Genomic DNA, 22333 nt, shown 5'->3' with positions numbered 1-22333 from the left:
TGTCTATGAGTCTAGTGAAAGGTATTTCTCTCCAAAGATGATATGGATGTTTTGCATTTCAAAGGGTCTTGGGGATTTGAAGCTTTTTCAAGTGTTGTGGTCTTTCGAGGAAGCCTCTAACACTTCTAACAGCAGCTGTTTCAAAGGTTTCTGTCTGAGGCAGCAGATGTTAGGAAAGGGAAAATATTTTTACTTTGATTCTCTACTGGACTGCTCTTCAGCTGAAGTCCACATCAGAATTTAAAAAACCCAGACCATGAGGATGCTGTTCAACAGAGGGCTGCCTGAGATCACTATGCTAAGGGTGATCTTCGGGTTGGCCAGGGCTGGAAGAGGCAGACAACGCACAAGAAACCCATCCTGGAAGGGGGGAGGGTGATCAACCGCTCTCCCACAGCCCTCACCAACCCAAAACCCAGGACTCTTGGAGATGTCCCCTCTGCAGCCTGACAATGGCAGAGAGGCACATTATCAGAGTCCTGACTCCCTTGAACCCCCTTGTGGTGCACCACGCTAGGTGAAGGTTTCACTGCTAGAGTGGAGGTGTCATGGTGTCAGGGGGCAGTGCATCATTGGCAACGCCAGGGAGCAGGGACTAAAGAGGGGGTGGCTGGGTCACCCTCATGTGAGCATGTTGTGTATGTGGAGGGGGTGGGGAGGAAACGACCTGTTGTTCATGTGGTTGGTGGGGAAGGATGTCAGTGGTGGGAAGCCTGCCGGCACACTTTGTCACCAGACTGCCCACTCAAAATGGCGGCTTGATACCCAGATTTCAGCCACCATGCATACATTTGCAAGGTTGAGACTTACACTTGGGCGCAGATTCCAGTGGCATCCCGAGCCTAGCACGATTCTCCAATACCACGAGCACTTCGAACCTCCAAAAGGAGAATCCTGGCCTTGATTTAAGACATCTGAACTGCGAAGGACATGGTGAACTTAGGACTGTTTATTCTGAAGCGAAGGCTCGGAATGGCTACAACAAGTGTTAAAGATGCTTAAAAGCATCTCTTTCCTGATAATATGGTTGAAATTATCAGTCATTCTCGAACTGGAAAACACAGGCTCAAGCTTAGAAGAGGGAAACTAGAAGGACAGTTTCTAGTTAGCAACTTTATGCAGATAGTGGGGAATGTGGAATTGTACCATGGAGGTATCAAATGTGGGCAAAATGTGATGCCAGCCAATTCACTGTAGAATATTTTATAGTTCTGCACTTAGCTAAAGCAAACAAAGATCGTAGAAATGACAAAGGGGAAATTCAAGGAATGAGTTTTAGCTCAGTCATCTTTGGAGTATAAAGTAGACTGAAGGAAAATATATAAACTGGGTAATAAAGCAAGAATTTGAATCCCTAGATTCACCCACAAGACTTTGACCACAGAAGAACAAATCAACTAGATAAAAAAAGGTAAAATATCCTTACTACTCCAGAAGTTGGAAAGATATCATTGATGTTTCCATTGGCTGTCCATTGCACAGTCACAAGTCTGTGTGTTCCTCGCTGTCGTTCAATAGTCAGAGTGACCATACTATTCTGTTCCAATTCTTCAACTTGCTTGGACAAAGAGCTCTTCAAGAGGGAGAAAAACATACTCTCAACTCTAATGTTGCATCGCTATAAATTTCAGAATAAATGTACTGACTATTCTGTGGTCATTTACAAAGAAATCCATTTATTTTTTCACTTCAATAGAAGAAGAAATCTTAATCAGTATTCTCAGCAATAATGAAAGTTTCCTCAATCACAAATATGACTTGATTGTTGCACTGCCACGACTTTCCTTTGAGACTTGAATACATAGCCTTTTCACGTTAACACCACGATTCTGGAACATCAGACATGTAGGGCAGGATTCTCCTGCGTGTTCTTCAACAGCGGAGGGCCACTGGCCAATGGTCAGTGGCGGGATCGTTTTTTTTCTATAATGTATTTTATTCCAAACATATTCAAAAATGCAAAAACATCAATAATCTGGGAAGTACTCTCCCCAACTCAGTTTTACAGTCTGTACAGGTGTTTCCCCTCTTTCAGCCCAATCTCTGCCTCCCTCGACGACAAACAATTCCACAAACACAGCCACGAACAATCCCCACTGTGCCTCAAAGTCCTCCACTGAACCCCTCAATTCAAACTTAACATTCTCTAACCGGAGTGAGTTGTACAGATTCCGTAGCCAGGCCGCCACCCCCGGTGACGTAGTCGACTAACATTCCAACGAAATTCTTCACCGGGCAACCAGAGAGGCGAAGACCACGACGTCGGCCTTCCTCCCCTCCATCAGCTCCGGTATTTCCAATATCCCAAAATTTGCCATCATTGGGTCCGGCCCGACCTCTACCCCCACAATCTTTGGTATCTCTCCCGGCCAGTATCTAACTTCTCACAGCCCCAAAACATGTGCGAGTGGTTTGCTGGTCCTCACCCACTCTTCTCACACTCACATGCCATCCCCTGAAAGAATCCACTCACCCTCGCCCGAATCATGTGCACCCTGTGTACCACCTTAAACTGTATCAAGCTCATCCTCACACACAAGGTCTAATTCACCCTGCGCAGTGTTTCACTCCACACATCCCAATCGATCTCCCTCCCAAATTCCTCCTCTCATTTCTCCTGATCCTCACCACTTGTGTGCCTCCCTGCTCTCCCAGATACACATACATATATATGTGTGTGGTGGGAAATTCTGGCCTCGCTTTTGTCAACAGTGTTTCCCGTTGAATGCAGCCCTAGCCCGTACTGGTGCAGGGGTGCCCCTTCTGCTAGATCGTAAGATCCCACTAGCGTGAATGGCCAGAAAATCTCACCTGCAAAATGACTCTGACATAATACCCATAGAATGCCTCATAACATTGAAGCATATTTATTGATAAAGCAATTCAAAGTGAAAATGAATGCCTGCACTTACCTGTACAAAACCAATTATCCCATGTGCATCATCATTTGACTGGATAATGATATCTACTTCATCATTAGAACCAATCTCAGCTCCTCCTTTTGCATTTGTGAGCCTCACTGCAAAAATCTCATCATCCTCTGCTATATCATCATCAAGAATATTTATTGCTATCACAGCATCTTTATCCCCAGGTTCAAATATGAGTTCACCAGACCTGTAGGTGACAGAATATTGCCATTAATGTTAACATTAATACAATGAGAACAGGAGCAACTTGTAGAATTTTTTAAAAAAACCTAGTTGCATTTTTTAAGTTGTTTCAAAATTTTTTTTGTTTCCTGTAAATTGGATTTATACTGTACACATTTGTCTAATCTTACTCCACAATATATCATTTGTCATCTAATCTTACAACAAATTAAGGGCACGATTCTCACATTTGCAGACTAAATGCTCCTGCCAGCAGGAAAACTAGAGAGCTTCACGCTGGATCTAGGAGGGATGCAGAGGTGTCATTTATTTTCACAGGATCGGGGTTTTCATGCCATTCCATGCCACATCGTAAATTTTTTTAAAGAGGATCGGGATTCATGCTGGACCTGAGAGGGGTGGGCCCTAATCTTGGGCTGGGGAACATTTGGCTGATCTTCCCATCTAAAACCATAAGACCATAAGACATAGGAGCAGAATTACACTATTCGGCCCATCGGGTCTGCTCCGTCATTCAATCATGGCTGATAAGTTTCTCATCCTCATTTTCCTGCCATCCTTCCATAACCCCTGATCCCCTTATTAATCAAGAACCTATCTATTTCTGTCTTAAAGACACTCAGTGATTTGGCCTCCACAGCCTTCTGGGGCAAAGAGTTCCACAGATTCACCACTCTCTGGCTGAAGAAATTCCTCATCTCTATTTTAAAGGATTGTCCCTTTAGTCTGTGCTGTGTCCTTGGGTTCTAGCTTTTCCTACGAGTGGAAACATCTTCTCCATGTCCACTCTATCTAGGCCTCTCACTATCCTGTAAGTTTCAATAAGATCCCCCCCCCCCCTCCTCCCCATCCTTCTAAACTCACAACGAGTACAGACCCAGAGTCCTCAACCGCTCCTCATATGACAAGCTCTTCATTCCAGGGATCATTCCTGTGAACCTCCTCTGGACCACCTCCAAGGCCAACACATCCTTCCTTAGATGTGGGGCTCAAAACTGCACACAATACTCCAAGTGGGGTCTGACCAGAGCCTTATACAGCCTCAGAGGTACACCCTGCTTTTGTCTAACCCTTTCGACATGAATGCTAACATTGATTTGCCTTCATAACTGCCGACTGAACCTGCACGTTAACCTTAAGAAAATCTTGGACAAGGACTTCCAAGTTCCTTTGTGCTTCTGATTTACTTAGCCTTTTCGCATTTAGAACATAGTCTATGCCATCATTCTTCCTACCAAAGTGCTTAACCTCTCACTTTTACACCTTGTATTCCATCTGCCACTTCTTTGCCCACTCTCCTAGCCTGTCCAAGTTCTTCTGCAGTCCTCCTGCTTCCTCAATACTACCTGTCCCTCTGCATATCTTTGTAGCATCTGCAAACTTAGCAAGTGTGCCTTAATTTCCTTCTTCCGGATTGTTGATGTATATTGTGAAAAGTTGTGGTCCCAACACCGACCCTGAGGCACAGCACTAGTCACCAGCTGCCATCCTGCCATTCAGGCAATCCTCTGTCCATGCCAGTATCTTACCCTTAACACCATGGGCTCTTAACTTATTTAACAGCCTCCTATATGGCACCTTGTCTGCAGCTTTTAATTCCTTTAAACCGTCTGTCAGCATATAAATATTAAAGTCGTCTGAGAATAAACAAAGTCTTCCCATCTGCAGCCTTAAACCGTTTAAACTTTCTGTCAGCATGCCTAGTTCAAAGATCTGTGATATTAAGGTAAACTATTCCCTTTCATGTGGTGGAAACCATTGAAGTGTTTTTCACTATCAATTTCATCTCTCTTTATGGTTTTCAAGCCTGTGTGCATGCTTGGAAGCCTAAAAGCTTTGAACTGAACTTCCTAGAAAGACCAGGTGCTCAGAACAAAGAGACAGCCTCTTTAATAAAAACTGTGGTTAGGAAAACGGCTGCTGAGAGACTGGGTCCTGGTGAGCTGCACGTGGAGGAGGAGTGGGGATCGCTCAGAAACAGCCTGAAAGTCGGAGCAGGGAGAGGATCGCAAGAACAAAATAAGAATTTTTAAATTCAACCTTCCTTGTTCCTCTCCTGCAAACTTTCAAAAAAAAAAAATCCGTTTTTATTTTTAAAAAATCGTTTTTAAAAGGATTTTTTTTTTTAAACCCTTAGGGTTGTTTTTTTCTTTGGGGGGGGGAACAAAAACATAGAATTTCTTTTTCGCACCAAAACCCAGGAAAAAAGAGAAAGGCACAGACAGAAATATGGCTCCAAATAATAAATTGGGTGGACGGCGAGATGTAAGAAGGAACAGCAGCGAAGGCGAAGGAACAAAGCAGAAGCTGCGGCCGCGCAGGCAGACGACCCCACGGGGGGGGAGGCGGAGGTTCAGGTGAATCAGGAAGCAGGAAAGCTGGTGAGCCAAGCAGCGGAGCAAGAACAGGACGTGGCAATCGTCTCCCACCCACCCCCGCATAGGGGGAGGAATGGAGAAGCGTGTTGAAAACGGAAATAAACGCCATAAAGGAGGAGATAAAAACGGAGATAAACGCCATGAGGGAGGCACTCAGGACAGAGCTCCACACAATGATGAAGGAGATGCTGGCGGAGACAACAGAAAAAATGCAGCGAACCATCTACGGCCTGGAAAGGAAGGTGGAAGTGCAGGAGAAAACTATTCAGGAGTTGGAGAGGGCCGCCTCGGACCAGAGCGACAGGATGGTAACTCAGGAAACCGAGGTGAAAAGGCTGGTAACGACCCAGGGGAGCCTAAGAGGGAAAGTGGAGGACCAGGAAAATAGGTCCAGACGGCAGAATGTTAAAATAGTGGGTCTGCCAGAGGGGATGGAGGGCAGAGATCCAACAGGCTACGTCACCCAAATGCTGGGCAAGCTAGTGGGAAGGGAGAAGTTTCCAAACCCCCCAGAAATCGACAGGGCGCACAGGTCGCTCTGACCCAGGCCCAAAGCCGGGGGAGCAGCCCAGAGCGATTATCGTGAAGCTGCACAGGTTCCAAGACAGGGAAAAAATCCTAAAGTGGGCCCAGCAGACGAAATCGAGCACGTGGGAAGGGAAGAACATAAGGGTGCACCAGGGCATTGGGGCGGACCTGGCCAAAAGAAGGGCTGAATTCAACAGGGCCAAATCAGCACTCTACAAAAATAATGTGAAATTTGGGATGTTATTCCCGGCCAAACTCTGGGTAACATTTGAGGGGAAGGAGCTGTGTTTTTTTTAAATATATTTTATTAAAGTTTTCAAACAAAATTTTTCCGTTTTTACAAATCAACATAAAAGTAATACAATAACTGATACATAACATTATTTAAATAATATAGTGAACTAACAAAGTGACAAAAAATAGTGCTCCCCCCCCTTTTCCCTCGTTCCAGCTTTATGAACCCTGCCATGTCGTTTATCCAGGCCTCCACACCGGGGGGTTTCGCTACCTTCCACATAAGTAGAATCCTTTGCTGGGCTATCAGGGACGCAAAGGCCAGAATATCGGCCTCTTTCGCTTCCTGCACTCCCGGCTCTTCCGCTACCCCAAATATCGCTAACCCCCAGCCTGGCTTGACCCGGACCTTCACCACCTTTGAGATCACCTTTGCCACTCCCCCCCAGTACTCATCCAATGCCGGACACGACCAGAACATGTGTGTGTGGTTCGCCGGGCTTCCCAAACACCTCCCGACCTGTCCTCCACTCCAAAAAACCTGCTCATTCTTGCTCCCGTCATATGTGCTCTATGTAGAACCTTAAATTGAATCAGGCTAAGCCTGGCACACGAAGGCGAGGAATTTACCCTACTTAGGGCATCAGCCCTCAGCCCCTCCTCAATCTCCTCCCCCAGCTCTTCTTCCCATTTTCCCTTCAGCTCTTCTACCAGCGCCTCCCCCTCATCTCTCATCTCCTGATATATTTCGGACACTTTGCCCTCCCCGACCCATACCCCCAAAATCACTCTATCCTGGATCCCCCGTGTCGGGAGTTGCGGAAATTCCCTCACCTGTTGCCTCGTAAACGCCCTCACTTGCATATATCTGAAGATATTCCCCGGGGGCAACTCATATTTTTCCTCCAGCGCTCCCAGGCTCGCAAACGTCCCGTCTATAAACAGGTCCCTCAGTCTCCTAATTCCTGCTCGTTGCCAACTCTGGAACCCCCCGTCCATCCTCCCTGGGACAAATCTGTGTTTATTCCTGATCGGGGGCCACACTGAGGCACCCGTCACCCCCCCTGTGCCGCCTCCACTGCCCCCAGATCCTCAAGGTTGCCACCACCACTGGGTTTGTGGTATACCTTTTCGGGGAGAACGGCAGCGGCACCGTCACCAGCGGCTTTAGGCTCGTTCCTTTACAGGACGCCATCTCCAGCCTCTTCCACGCCGCCCCCTCTCCCTCCCTCATCCACTTACAAACCATCGCCACATTGGCGGCCCAGTAGTAGTCATTCAGGCTCGGCAGCGCCAGTCCCCCTCTATCCCTACTGCGCTGCAGGAACCCCCTCTTTACCCTCGGGATCTTCCCTGCCCACACAAAGCTCATAATGCTCCTGTCTATTTTTTTGAAAAAGGCCTTTGTGATCAGAATGGGGAGACACTGAAACACGAAAAGAAACCTCGGGAGGACCATCATTTTTACCGCCTGCACTCTGCCCGCCAATGAGAGCGGCAGCATATCCCACCTCTTGAAACCCTCCTCCATCTGCTCCACCAGTCGCGTCAGATTAAGTCTGTGTAGAGTTCCCCAGTTCCAAGTTACCTGGATCCCCAAGTATCGGAAGCTCCTTTCCACACTCCGTAACGGCAGAGCGTCTATTCCTCTTCCCTGGTCCCCGGGGTGTATTACAAAAAGCTCGCTCTTCCCCATATTTAGCCTGTATCCTAAGAAATCTCCAAACTCCCTCAATATCTGCATAACCTCTGGCATCCCCTCTACAGGGCCCGCAACATATAGCAGTAAGTCATCAGCGTATAGTGACACTCGATGCTCCTCTCCCCCTCTAACCACCCCCCTCCATTTCTTAGAGTCCCTCAACGCTATGGCAAGTGGTTCAATTGCCAATGCGAACAGTAATGGGAACAGGGGACACCCGTCTTGTTCCCCTGTGTAGCCGAAAATACTCCAATCTTTGCCGGTTTGTGACTACACTTGCCACTGGGGCCCCATATAGGAGTTTGACCCATCTGACAAACCCCTCCCCGAACCCAAACCTCCTCAGCACCTCCCACAAATACTCCCACTCCACCCTATCGAATGCCTTCTCCGCATCCATCGCCGCCACTATCTCTGCCTCCCCCTCTGCTGGGGGCGTCATCATCACCCCCAGCAGCCGTCGAACGTTGACATTCAGTTGTCTCCCCTTTACAAACCCTGTCTGGTCTTCATGCACCACCCCTGGGACGCAATCCTCTATCCTTGTCGCCAGCACTTTTGCCAGAAGTTTGGCGTCTACATTTAGGAGTGAGATAGGCCTGTATGACCCGCATTGCAGCGGATCTTTATCCCGCTTCAGAATTAATGATATCGTCGCCTCCGACATTGTCGGGGGTAGTATCCCCCCAGCCCTGGCCTTGTTAAAGGTTCTCGCCAACAGCGGGGCCAACAGGTCCACATATTTCCTGTAGAATTCCACCGGAAACCCATCTGGTCCCGGGGCCTTCCCTGCCTGCATGTTCCCCAGTTCCTTGGTCACCTCGTCCACCTCAATTGGCGCCCCCAGACCTGCCACCTCCTGCTCCTCCACCCTCGGGAACCTTAGTTGGTCCAGAAAATGTAGCATTCCCTCTTTTCCCTCCGGGGGTTGGGACTTATATAGCCTCTTATAAAAGGCCTTAAACACCTCATTTACCTTCCCTGCTCTCTGCTCCATAGTTCCCGTTTCATCCCTAACACCCCCAATCTCTCTCACCGCTATCCTCTTACGAAGTTGGTGAGCCAGCAGCCGGCTCGCCTTTTCCCCATACTCGTATCTCATCCCCTGTGCCTTCCTCCACTGTGCCTCTGCCTTTCCTGTGGTCAGCAGGTCAAACTCCGTCTGAAGTCTTCACCTTTCTCTATATAGTCCTTCGTCTGGGGCCTCCGCATATCTTTTATCCACCCTCAAAATCTCCCCCACTAATCTCTCCCTTTCTTTGCCCTCTTGTTTCTCCTTGTGGGCTCTAATGGAGACCAGCTCTCCCCTAACCACTGTCTTCAGCGCTTCCCATACTACCCCCACCTGGACCTCACCATCGTCATTGACCTCCAGTTTTCTCTCAATACACCCCCGCACCCTTCCACAGACCCCCTCATCCGCCAATAGTCCCACATCCAGTCGCCAGAGTGGGCGCTGCTCCCTCTCCTCTCCTAGTTCCAGATCCACCCAGTGCGGGGCATGGTCTGAAATGGCTATGGCCAAGTACTCCGTTCCTGCCACCTTCGGGATCAGTGCCCTACTCATAACAAAGAAGTCTATTCGGGAATATACCTTGTGGACATGGGAAAAAAAGGAGAACTCTTTGGCCAATGGCCTAGCAAACCTCCACGGATCCACTCCCCCCCCCATTTGTTCCATAAATCCCCTCAGCACCTTGGCCGCTGCCGGCCTTCTTCCGGTCCTGGATCTAGACCGGTCTAGCCCTGGATCCAGCACAGTATTAAAGTCCCCCCCGCCCCCATTACCAAGCTTCCCACCTCCAGGTCCGGGATACGTCCCAGCATCCGCTTCATAAATCCCGCGTCATCCCAGTTAGGGGCATATACATGCACGACCGCCTCTCCCTGCAATCTACCACTCACCATCACATATCTGCCCCCGTTATCCACCACTATATTCTTAGCCTCGAACGACACCCGTTTCCCCACCAGTATCGCCGCCCCCCTGTTTTTCGCGTCCAACCCTGAGTGGAATACCTGTCCCACCCATCCTTTTCTTAACCTAACCTGATCCGCCACCTTCAGATGCGTCTCCTGGAGCATGACTACGTCAGCCTTCAGTCTTTTTAAGTGCGCGAACACCCGGGCCCTCTTAATTGGCCCATTTAGGCCTCTCACATTCCACGTGATCAGCCGGATTGGGGGGGGCCACTCGCCCCCCCCCCCCACCCCACCCCCCCCCGCCGACTAGCCATCCCCTTTTCTGGGCCAGCCCCCCGTCCAGGTCCCAAGCACCCACATGTCCCCCAGGCGGCGCCTTCCCGTCCCGACCACCTCTTCTCTTGCCAGCTCCCCCTTGCACTCAGCAGCAGCAACCCAGTTAGTCGTCACCCCCCCCCCCCCCCCCCCCCCCGCTAGATCCCCATCTAGCATGGTTACTCCCCCCATAATGCTTCCGAAAGTCAGCAGCTAACTCTAGCCGACCCCGGCTTCCCCCGTTCTCTCTTTGACCCCCGTGCGTGTGCGGCTCTCTTCCTTCCTGCGCCTATCTTCCCGCCATCATCTCCATAGCGCGGGGAAAACCCCGCGCTTTCCTATCGGCCCCGCCCCCTATTGCGCAGCTCCCTCATTCCCCATCCCCCCTCTCTGTCCCTTTTTCCACCGGTGCCCACATTTCTTCGTGTCCCCCCATCAATGGGAGAGAAATTCCCCATCCAACGTTACTTTATAGTAAACCTCCCATTTCCCACTTTACATTTCTGTACCACCACCTCGTTGTTTCACCCCCAACATCAAACTCTCAATTCTAGTCCAGTTTCTCTTCTTGGATGAAGGTCCATGCCTCATCCGCCGTTTCGAAGTAGATCATAGAATTTACAGTGCAGAAGGAGTGCAGTAGTAGTGCTTGCCCTGATGAGTGACCCATAATCGCACTGGCTGCAGCATCCCAAATTTTATTTTCTTCCTGTAAAGCACTGCTTTGGCCTGATTAAAGTTCGCCCTCCTTCTCGCCACCTCCGCACTCCAGTCTTGATACACTAGTATCACCGCATTCTCCCACTTGCTACTCCGTACCTTCTTGGCCCAGCTCAGAACTGTCTCTCTGTCCATGAAGCGGTGAAATCTCACCACTATCGCCCTTGGTATTTCACCCGCCTTTGGTCTTCTCACAAGGACCCGGTGCGCTCCTTCCACGTCCAGGGGGCCCGTTGGGGCCTCAGCTCCCATTAGCGTATGGAGCATCGTGCTCACATAAGCCCCAACATCAGCTCCCTCTGTTCCTTCGGGGAGACCTAGAATCCATAGGTTCTTCCTCCTCGAGCTGTTCTCCAGGGCTTCCAACCTTTCAATACACCTCTTATGTAGTGCCTCATGCGTCTCCGTTTTTACCACCAGGCCCTGTATCTCATCCTCATTTTCGGCTGCCTTTGCCTTCACTCCACGGAGCTCTATCGCCTGGACCTTTTGTGTTTCCTTCAGTCCATCGATTGCCAATAGCATCGGCGCCAGCACCTCCTTCTTTAGTTCCTCCACACACCGTCGGAGGAATTCCTGCTGGTCCGGGCCCCATGTCGTCTGGGCTCCATCCGCCGCCATCTTGCTTCTCCCTTCTCTTCTCTGCCGCAGCTCCAAAGGATCCTTCGCAATCTGGCCACTGCCACTGGTCCTTTACATACACCCCCAGGGGGACACCTTCCTTCGTCACCCCACACTGGGTTTGGTCTGAAAAAATTTCCGTTGGGGCTCCCGAAAAGAGCCCAAAAGTCCGTTAGAACGGGAGCTGCAAAAACATGCGGCTTAGCAGTGCATCGCCGCAACTGGAAGTCAACTCCAAGGAGCTGTTTTTTAACACCCCAGCGGCAGGAGAGAGGGAGCGCCTGGCACAAAGAGAAGGGGGGGGGCAAGGCAGAAGGGGGGGGGGAAGAACTCAGGGGGGGGGGACAGAGGAACAGGGACTAAGGGGGGGGGGGGGAGAGGAGTCGGGGGGAGAGCGCAGAACAAAAGAGAAGCAAAGGGAAGGGTGTGGTAGATAAGCAGCACGAACACAGGCCTCGGCAGGCTTGGAGCAGGGTGAGGAACCAAGATGGTGCCACAAACAGCCAATCGTGAGGGCTTCAGGATGAAGGGAGACCCTGGAGTGCAGGGGCGCAACCACGTGGCGTACACACAGCTGGCGGCCATGGTGGGTGCCCCCTGGACAAAAGGAAACCCCGGAGCCCTGGGGCCCGACCTCATGGTGAGAGTGGTGACCGCGGCCATTTTGTACGGCCCCCTAACGAAGGGAAACCCCGGAGGGCAAGGGCGCATCCACCAGGTAAGTATGGGTGACCCCGCAGGACTGGGGGGTCAAAAGCCCCCCACCAGGATTGTTACCTGGAACGTAAGGGGACTCAACGGTCCAGTCAAAAGATCCAGAGTCTTCACCCACCTAAGAAGCCTGAAAGCAGACATAATCTACCTACAAGAGACGCACTTGAGGGAGAAGGACCGACGGCTGGTAAGGAAGGGTTGGGTGGGACAGACATACCACTCATGAAATGAAATGAAAATCGCTTATTGTCACAAGTAGGCTTCAAATGAAGTTACTGTGAAAAGCCCCTAGTCGCCACATTCCGGCGCCTGTTCGGGGAGGCTGGTACGGGAATTGAACCATGCTGCTGGCCTGCCTTGGTCTGCTTTCAAAGCCAGCGATTGGGACGAGGGCTAGGGGAGTAGCAATATTAATTAGCAAGAGGACGAGGTTTATGGAAACCAAGACAGTTACGGACCCAGGGGGACGGTACGTCATGGTCAGCGGTGTCCTGGAAGGGGCACCGGTCGTACTGGTAAATGTGTACGCTCCAAACTGGGATGACACAGAATTCATAAAGAAGACCATGGCAGAAATCCCCGACCTTGACACACCGACTGATCATGGGGGGCGACTTCAACTGTGTACAGGACCCACTGACCGACCGATCAAATCCCAGAGCAGGGAAAAAGACTGCCATGGCTAGGGAACTAGGAGCATCTATGGAGCAGATGGGGGCGGTGGACCCATGGAGGTTCCTGCACCGGGGAGAGAAGGAATTTTCATACTTCTCACAAGTACACAAAGTATACACCCATATCGACTTCTTTGCAGTGGGGAAATCGGTGCTTCCAGGGATCACGGGAGTACTCCGCGATCGTTATCTCTGACCACACTCCACACTATATGGATGTGAGGTTGGAGACAGGCCGTGCCCAGCGCCCCTCATGGAGGCTGCACACGGACCTCCTGGCCGACAAGGCCTTCTGTCAGAAAACATCGCGGGCCATAGGCAACTACGTGAGTAACAACCAAAACGGGGAGGTCTCACCCTCCACATTCTGGGAGGCACTGAAGGCCGTGATTGGAGGAGAGATCATAGCCTACAAGACAAGCAGAGATGGGGAAGAGAGGGTGGCCAGGCAACAACTGGTGGACTCCATCCTGGAAGTCGACAGAAAATACTCCGAGGCCCCGACCGTAGGGCTGCTGGCGGACAGGAAAAAGCTGTAAATGGACTTTAACCGGCTATCCACTAGGAAAACAGTGTACCAACTCCGTCAGACACGGGGGACCTTCTACGAACACGGAGTCAAGGCTGGCTGCCTATTGGCTCACCAGCTGAGAAAGCAGGCATCCACAAGGGAAATAGCGCAGGTAAAGGATAGCAGAGGCAGACTGGTAACAGAACCAAAGGAGGTCAATCAGGCCTTTGAGACCTTCTACCGGGGACTGTACGCCTCCGAGCCCCCCAACAGGGACGCGGAGATTAAACTGTTCCTAGACGGACTGGAACTACCAGTTGTGGGGGAAGACAGACGAGCGGAGCTGGAAGCACCAATAGACCTGGGAGAAATCATGGAGAGCATCAACTCCATGCAGGCGGGGAAGGCAGCAGGACCCGATGGGTTCCCGGCGGACTTCTACAAAAGATTTGCACCAGTCCTGGCCCCACACCTAAGGGACATGTTCGCAGACTCACTGGCAAGGGACACCCTGGCCCCAACGCTAGCGCAGGCCACAATTTCACTGATACCCAAAAAAGATAAAGACCTGACGGATGCGGATCATACAGACCCATTTCACTGCTGAACGTGGATGTTAAAATACTCGCAAAGGTCCTGGCCAAAAGGCTGGAGGGCTGAGTACCAGAGGTGGTCGCAGAGGACCAAACGGGCTTTGTCAAGGGTAGGCAGCTCACAGCGAACATCAGGCGGCAGCTGAACGTAATAATGACCCCCTCTGGGGAAAGAACACCAGAGGTGATCGTCTCCCTGGACGCAGAAAAGGCCTTCGACAGAGTCGAATGGAAATACCTCCTTGAGGTACTGGAACGGTTTGGGCTAGGAGTGGGGTTCACCGCCTGGGTGAGGCTCCTGTACAACGCTCCCAAGCGAGCATCCGAACTAACACCACCGGCTTTAAATACTCCCAGCAGCAGAGAGGAACAAGACAGGCTGCCCCCTGTCCCCACTCTTGTTCGCGCTAGCCATCGAACCCCTGGCGATAGCCCTGCGGGACGCGTAAAGCTGGAAGGGAATCCGGAGAGGAGACAGAGAGCACAGAGTCTCCCTCTATGCAGATGACCTGCTCCTCTATGTCTCGAAGCCACAGGAGGGACTGAAGGCAATACTGCAAATACTGAAAGAGTTTGGAACCTTCTCAGGCTACAAACTTAACCTGGGTAAAAGAGAGGCATTCCCAGTGAACCCAAACGGAGGAGGGAGAGAGCTGGAAGGGCTCCCGTTCAAAACAGCCCAGAACAGATTCCGTTACCTGGGGATCCAGATAGCCAGAGACTGGACACAGATCCACTAGTGGAACCTGACCAGCCTGGTGGAGGAATTAAAGAAGAGACCTTCAAAAGTGGGGCTCACTCCCACTCTCCCTGACGGGGAGAGTGCAGACGATCAAGATGAACGTACTGCCAAGGTTCCTCTTCCTGTTTAGATCCATTCTGATCTTCATCCCCAAGGCCTTTTTCCAAAACGTAGACAGTCTAATCATGCCGTTTGTGTGGGGAGGGTAAGAATCCGAGAATCCCAAAACAGGCACTGCAAAGAAGGAAAATCAAAGGGGGCTTGGCCTTACCAAACCTACAATACTACCACTGGGCAGCAATGGCAGAAAGAGTGAGGGGATGGGTACAAGAACCTGACACAGATTGGGTACAAATGGAGGAGGCATCCTGTAAAGGAACGACCCTCTGGGCCCTGGCTACAGCAGTACTCCCATCCCCCTCAACAAGATACACAACAAGCCCAGTGGTAGCGGCCACGCTGAGAACGTGGACCCAGCTCAGACAACACTTTGGGATAACCAAAATGTCCCTTATGGCCCCCATCTGCGGCAATCACAGATTCCCCCCAGCCATGCTAGATACCACCTTCAAAAGATGGAGGCGGGACAGGGGCACATTGACGGTCGGGGACTTCTACGTAGGGCACAGACTGGCGACACTAGACGAACTGATGAGGAAGTGGAGGTTAGCAAAAGGACAGGAAAGGAGACACCTCCAAATAAAACACTTCCTCTGCAAAGAGACAGTGGGGTACCCTGGGGCCCCAGAAACCACACTACTAGAGGGCCTGATAGGCACAAGCAACGAGAAGGGGGGGCTATGTGGGAAAATATACGGACAGCTACTGGACAGAGCCCGGACTCCACTGGACAAGATGAGACAAAAATGGGAGGACGAACTGGGGACAGAGGTAGGATGGGGACTCTGGAGCGAAGTACTGAGCAGGGTGAACTCCACCTCCTCCTGCGCAAGGCTAAGCCTAATGCAGCTCAAAGTGGTGCACAGAGCAACCTGACCAGAACCCGAATGAGCAGGTTCTTCCTGGAGGTGGAGGACAAATGTGAGCGGTGCCAGAGGGGCCCGGCCAACCACACCCACATGTTTTGGGCTTGTCCCAAACTTGCTAGGTTCTGGACAGCCTTCTCCGAGGCAATGTCCAAGGTTGTGGGGGTGAGGGTGAAGCCATGCCCAATAGTGGCAATCTTCGCGGTATCGGAGCAACCAGAGCTACACATGGAGAAGGGGGCCAACGCCCTTGCTTTCGCTTCCCTAATCGCACGCCGGAGAATCCTGCTCGGCTGGCGATCGGCAGCACCGCCCAAAGCTGCAGACTGGCTCGCCGACCTTTCGGAATTTCTCCACCTGGAGAAGATTAAGTACGTCACCCAAGGGTCAGAGGAAGGCTTCCTGGATACTTGGGGGCAGTTTGTCGGTCTGTTCCAAAACCTGTTTGAGGCAGCAACGAGGAATAACCTAATAAGAATTTTTAAATTTTTTAAAATTAAAACACCAAGATAGATGAGTTACCAAAAGACTGCGCAACCCGGGGGGGGGGTGCGAAATGGAGGCAGGGAAACCACGAGAGACGATTCCACTCTGTCCGGAAAAGAAAAGAAAAGCACAGTTGAAGCCGGGGGAGGGGGGGGGGGGGTGAACGGGAAGGGGGAGGAACCATAGACCGATCCAGAGGACAATGAAAGGCACATAGGGTCAGTTAAGGCGAGAAAAATGTGATGTTTATATATACAACTGTTTATAAATATGAGAAATGCCAATAAAAAGATTTTTTTTTATAAAGGAAAACGGCTGCTCTTCAGAGTTATATCAATAAACAATGGTAATCCTGCCTTTGAAACAGCCTGGACCGTTCAGTCAAGAGGATTTTAAAAGGCCATAATCCATGAAATTGAATGTAAACAATGCAGTTATGGGTCAATGCTTTCCTGTGTATTTTATAGGCTCAGATCATTCCACCCTGTTCCCTTGGGGAAACCTTGGAAATCACAGAGCAACATGGGAGATGTGGAGATCTAGCCTAACATGCTGTCACCCCTTTTTTGTGTGTTTTTATGCTTGGAAGCAAATATTGCCTCAACCCCAATAAGGTTGTGGTCAGCCCAGCAATACATATTTCATTTATATCAAGGTTGTTGATATGGATGATAATGGCATAGTGTAGGTTAGATAGCTTTTGTTTCGGTACAACATCGTGGGCCGAAGGGCCTGTACTGCGCTGTATTGTTCTATGTTCTATGTTCTATGTTGTTCCACTCAGGTGTTGAAGAGGAAATTAATTTATTTCTAATAAAATAAGTAAAGAAGCAAAAGCAAATTAGTAATTCTTACCCTGGAATAAAATCTGATTGGTTAGTTACAGAAACTAACTCAAAGATCCAGGAATCCAAATCACCTGCAGCAGCAATGAGGGTTTTGGTTTTATTGAGTGCAGGAACAGTGACAGAAAGCATATGATTTGCTGGTGGGAGTTCCAGCACCAATTTAAACTGACTCGTTGCTGAATTCCATATGTAGAGGATTGACTGATTTTCACCAGCCAGCAGAAGATGAACTGAAAGAAAAATAATAACGACGTTATATGTTTAACTGATCAGAAATGAAAACCCTTATGTTCTGGAGTATTTTTTTTTATTCGTTCATGGGACGTGGGCGTCGCAGGCTTTTTATTGCCCATCCCTGATTGCCCTCGAGGGGGCAGTTAAACGTCAATCACATTGCTGTGGGTCTGGAGTCACACATAGGCGAGACCAAGTTAGGACGGCAGATTTCCTTCCCTAAAGAACATTAGTGAAACAGATGGGTTTTTACGACAATCGACAATGGTTTCATGGTCATCATTAGACTTTTCATTCCAGATTTTTACTGAATTCAAATTTCACCATCTGCAGTGGCAGGATTTGAACCTGGGTCCCCAGGGCATTACTCTGGGTCTCTGGTTTACTAGTCCAGTGACAGTACCACTCCCGCACCGCCTCCCCTATGGCCATTAAGTTACAATATAGCAAAACACAATGGTCCTCATGGCCATCTTCTGCACTGTACAAATCCTGTGAAATTGTTCATGTGTAATATTTGGAGGTCAATCCCCACTCCCATTATGGTTAATGGCTTATCTATAATTGAATGCTCTTCAATCCCCTTTCAACAGGCATCTTGAATAAAGTTCATAAATAGCTCCGTTGCATTCTACACTGATAGTTTCCTGTTTAAAAAATCTGAAAAGTCCAACACTGGTCTTCCAACTACAAATCAAACAAATGGGCGGCACGGTGGCACTGTCGCTTCACAGCGCCAGGGACCCGGATTTGATGCCCGGCTTGGGTCACTGTCTGTGTGGAGTCTGCATATTCTCCCTGTGTCTGCGTGGGTTTCCCCTGGATGCTCCAGTTTCCTCCCACAAGTCCTGAAAGACGTGCTTGTTAGGTGAATTGAACATTCTGAATTCTCTCTCTGTGTACCCGAACAGGCAAGTAGTGTGGTGACTAAGGGATTTTCACAGTAACTTCATGTACTGATGTAAGCCTACTTGTGACACCAATAAAGATTATCATATTGTGTTAGTATTCTGATATTAGAGAATGTGGGAAAAGAGATGGTTCTACTGGAAGTGATTGTTACAGACACGTAATGAAAACATGAGGTGAAGTTAGTATTTAATTTAAACCCCAACTGATTTAAAATGATCTTAACTGCAGATTATAACCAGGAGTGCATAGAAATTCAAAATTGTTCAGTTATGTTTATGAATCAGATGACTGATTATCATTTAGTAAATATTATTAGGCATCACACCTATCTCACTAAAGTAATTGCGAACAGTTGGTAGTTAGGATTTTTTGATCCACCAGACCTACTTCACAAAACACAAAAATTTGAAATGCAGGGGGCGAGATTAGAAAAACCTGACTCAAACATGTGTTTCATTGAAATATTAGTTTTGGGACAATGGTATTGCACACACTATCTCCTGACTGTCTTGAAATTATGGCCATGTGAAATTAGTACTCTGAGTTATTGGGTAATGTTAATTCAGTAAAAAGTAATTGGAAGGACACCATAATGCTAAATAAGAACTGCTATTTTTAGACTTCCATTCAATCTTCTGAAAATTGTTCTAATTGTTTTTGCTCCAGCGCCATTATTGCCCAATGGGAATCCCCTGTTCTGAGGTGTTTGGAAGAAGAGAATGAAGGCATCACAACAGTTCCGCAAGGGCCAGTACTTAGAGCACTGCATTTCTAGATACAAAATGACCTAGAGTTGGGAGTACAGGACACGATTTCAAAATTTACAGGTGACACAAAACTTGGGAGTATTGTGAACTGTGAGAGGACAGTGATAGATTTCAAGTGAACATACAGGCTAGTAGAATGAACGGATAGGTGGCGGATGAAATTTAATGCAGAGAAGTATATAGACAATTTAAATTAAAAGGTGCAATTCTGAAAGGGGTCCAGGAAGAGAGAGAGCTGGAGAGGAAGTATGTTTACAAATTATTGAAGGTGGCAGGGCAGGTTTTGAAATCAATTAAAGAGACATATGGGGTGGGATTCTCCACAATCGGCGCGATGTCCGCTGACCGGCACCAAAAAAGGCGCGAATCAGTCCGGCATCGCGCCGCCCCAAAGGTGCGGAATTCTCCGCATCTTGAGGGGCCGAGCCCTCACCTTGAGCGGCTAGGCCCGCGCTGGACTGATTTCCGCCCCGCCGGCTGGCGGGAAAGGCCTTTGGCGCCCCGCCAGCTGGCGCGGAAATGATGTTGCCGTGCGACGCATGCGCGGGAGCGTCAGCGGCCACTCACGGCAATCCCGCGCATGCGCAGTGGAGGGGATCTCTTCCGCCTCCGCCATACTGAAGACCATGGCGAAGGCGGAACGAAAAGAGTGCCCCCACGGCACAGGCCCGCCCGCGGATCGGTGGGCCCCGATCGCGGGCCAGGCCACCGTGGGGCCCCCCCCCCCCCCCGGGGCCAGATCGCTCCGCGCCCCCCCCAGGGCCCCGGAGCCCGCCCGCGTCGCCTTGTCCCGCCGTTCGAAAGGTGGTTCAATCCACGCCGGCTGGCGTGGGTTGACAGCGGTGGGACTTCGGCCCATCGCGGACCGGAGAATCGCTGGGGGTGGGCCCGCCGACCGGCGCGATTTCTGCCAACTGGCACGGCGCGATTCCCGCCCCCGCCGAATCTCCGGTGGCGGAGAATTCGGGACAGGGCGGGGGCAGGATTCACGCCGGCCCCCGGCGATTCTCCGACACGGTGGGGGGTCGGAGAATTGCGCCCAAGGTATCCTATGCTAAATTGCCCTTAGTGACCAAAAAGGCTAGGTGGGGTACTGGGTTACGGGGATAGGGTGGAGGTGTGGGCTTAAATAGGGTGCTCTTTCCAAGGGCCGCTGCAGACTCGATGAGCCGAGTGGCCTCCTTCTGCACTGTAAATTGTATGATATATGATCTATCTAGGCTTTATAAAGAGGAAGAAAGCACAAAATCAAGAAAGTTATGATGAACCTTTGTAAAACACGTGTGTGGCTTCAACTGGAAGACTGTGTTCTATTTTGGGCGCTACACTTTAGTGAAATCTGTAGAGACGGTGCAGAAAAGATATTTAAGCATGTTTCCTGAGATGGAAATGAGAAAATGGGTCTGTTCTCCTTAGAGAGGACAAAGTTGAGAGGACATTTGATAGGGGATAGAGAGAAACTGTTCTCATTGGAGGTAGAGTGGAAATCCAGAGAACACTGACATAAGCTGAATGGGAAACAAACCAAAAACAACAAGAGGAAAAAATGCTTGTATGCACGTGGTTAATTAGGATCTAGAATGCACTGTCAGTGTGTGTGAGACGGACGCCGAGACACTTGTGACTTTCAAAAGGAAATTGGATAAGCACCTGAAGAAAATGCAGAATAACAGGGCTGGAGAACTGGACTCTCTTGCAGAGAGCCATCATGGACACGATGGGATGTGTTGTAACCATTTTATGATTCTTCAAGAGGTGCGTGCCCTGAGATCATTTGCTGGAAACCACACACTACATCTGCAGACAGAGGAAACCGCACCCTGGCTTGACAATTAGGTCTTGTAGAGGTCTCAGAGTTTCAGAAGTCTCAATGGCATCAGTAAGATATGTGAGTTAATGATTCACAGTAATTTTGGTTACTTCCTCAGAAGTACGATAGTATGTCATGCTTCCACTGGTTTTGTATTAAAGAAAGTATGCCATGCCAATTAAAGACCCGAGCAGACTAACTGGGCACAACTGCCAAGATGCCATTAACTTCATTTACAGATCCCGGGTAGCACGGTAGCATTGTGGATAGCACAATTGCTTCACAGCTCCAGGGTCCCAGGTTCGATTCCGGCTTGGGTTACTGACTGTGCGGAGTCTACACATCCTCCCCATGTGTGCGTGGGTTTCCTCCGGGTGCTCCGGTTTCCTCCCACAGTCCAAAGATGTGCAGGTTAGGTGGATTGGCCATGATAAATTGCCCTTAGTGTCCAAAATTGCCCTTAGTGTTGGGTGGGGTGACTGGGTTATGGGGATAGGGTGGAGGTGTTGACTTTGGGTGGGGTGCTCTTTCCAAGAGCCGGTGCAGACTCGATGGGCTGAATGGCCTCCTTCTGTACTGTAAATTCTATGATAATCCCAACACAGATACTTGGCAATGCCTATGGGGAACTATCTCGATCTAGAAGATCGATGAGGTGGATATGTCGTCTGCCGCATATACAATTCATAGACAGCATAGGGTATGAATGTAATGATTAGAAGCAGCCTGAACCTCACTCCACCTCTTTATAACTGTGTCCCCATGTTAATCTATAAGAATGGGGGGGTGGAATGCCGCTCATTGTAATACCCTCAAAACTATCTTTTTTTATTATCTTATTATTATTATTTTAATTGACCACATAAACTGTACACGTTTACTGTAAATTTTACACACTGAACTTTTTGTGCACCACTTATTTTTGATAAAGAATTCACTATGTACTTGATACACTGCAGAGTTCATTTCTGGAGTCTTACCAAAGCCAGAGGGTGGAGCAAAAAGTAAGATATGTCTCACAATTTTAGCAGGAATAGTCTGGACCAGTTTTAAAAAAGGTTCACCCGTCTCCCAAATGTACACGAGACAGGAAGTATGGTTGCCTGTGAAGTACAGTAAATACAAATTTAGTTATTGCATTTGTGCATAAATAATATTCTGTACCCAAAAGTGGCTAAAACAATACATCTGATACCCTTCCATGAGTAACTTAAATGACATCAGTCGCCTCTAGGAATTACAGTAAATTGCAGTTCAAAAACAAACTATTTTCAACAAAATAAAATTCATTCAACTGTGAAAAGCAAAAGTATAGACATCGGAGGCATCCTTACATGAATTCTTGTTCTGTCCACCAATGCCTCTAACGCGGCGGGGGGATGTGATTTATATCTCTGGCATCCTTATTATGCCAGGATTTAAGCACTATTATCAACAACATAAATCTGGCACAAAATCTTGTTTTAGCTGCTCCACTTCTGCTAGTTGCACAAAATGGTAACAATTCACAAGTTGGGTGGGA

At 49.4% G+C, this 22333-nt stretch overlaps 1 protein-coding gene across 1 annotated transcript in view; it reads right to left on the bottom strand.

Moving 5' to 3' along the window:
* Window positions 1-22333, bottom strand: part of adgrv1 (adhesion G protein-coupled receptor V1) — a 981490-nt gene that overhangs the window by 630887 nt on the left and 328270 nt on the right. The window contains exons 50-53 of the mRNA XM_072516264.1: window positions 21792-21914; window positions 17096-17318; window positions 2913-3117; window positions 1427-1573 (exon numbers count right to left, since the gene is read on the bottom strand). Of these exons, the coding sequence (XP_072372365.1) occupies window positions 1427-1573; window positions 2913-3117; window positions 17096-17318; window positions 21792-21914 (698 nt within the window). The remainder of the gene's footprint in view (window positions 1-1426; window positions 1574-2912; window positions 3118-17095; window positions 17319-21791; window positions 21915-22333) is intronic.

The sequence above is a fragment of the Scyliorhinus torazame genome, chromosome 9, assembly GCF_047496885.1.
Source record: "Scyliorhinus torazame isolate Kashiwa2021f chromosome 9, sScyTor2.1, whole genome shotgun sequence".
Classification (NCBI taxonomy): Eukaryota; Metazoa; Chordata; class Chondrichthyes; order Carcharhiniformes; family Scyliorhinidae; genus Scyliorhinus; species Scyliorhinus torazame.
The sequence above is the reverse complement of the archived record's forward strand: the minus strand, read 5'-3'. Positions and strand labels throughout refer to the sequence as shown.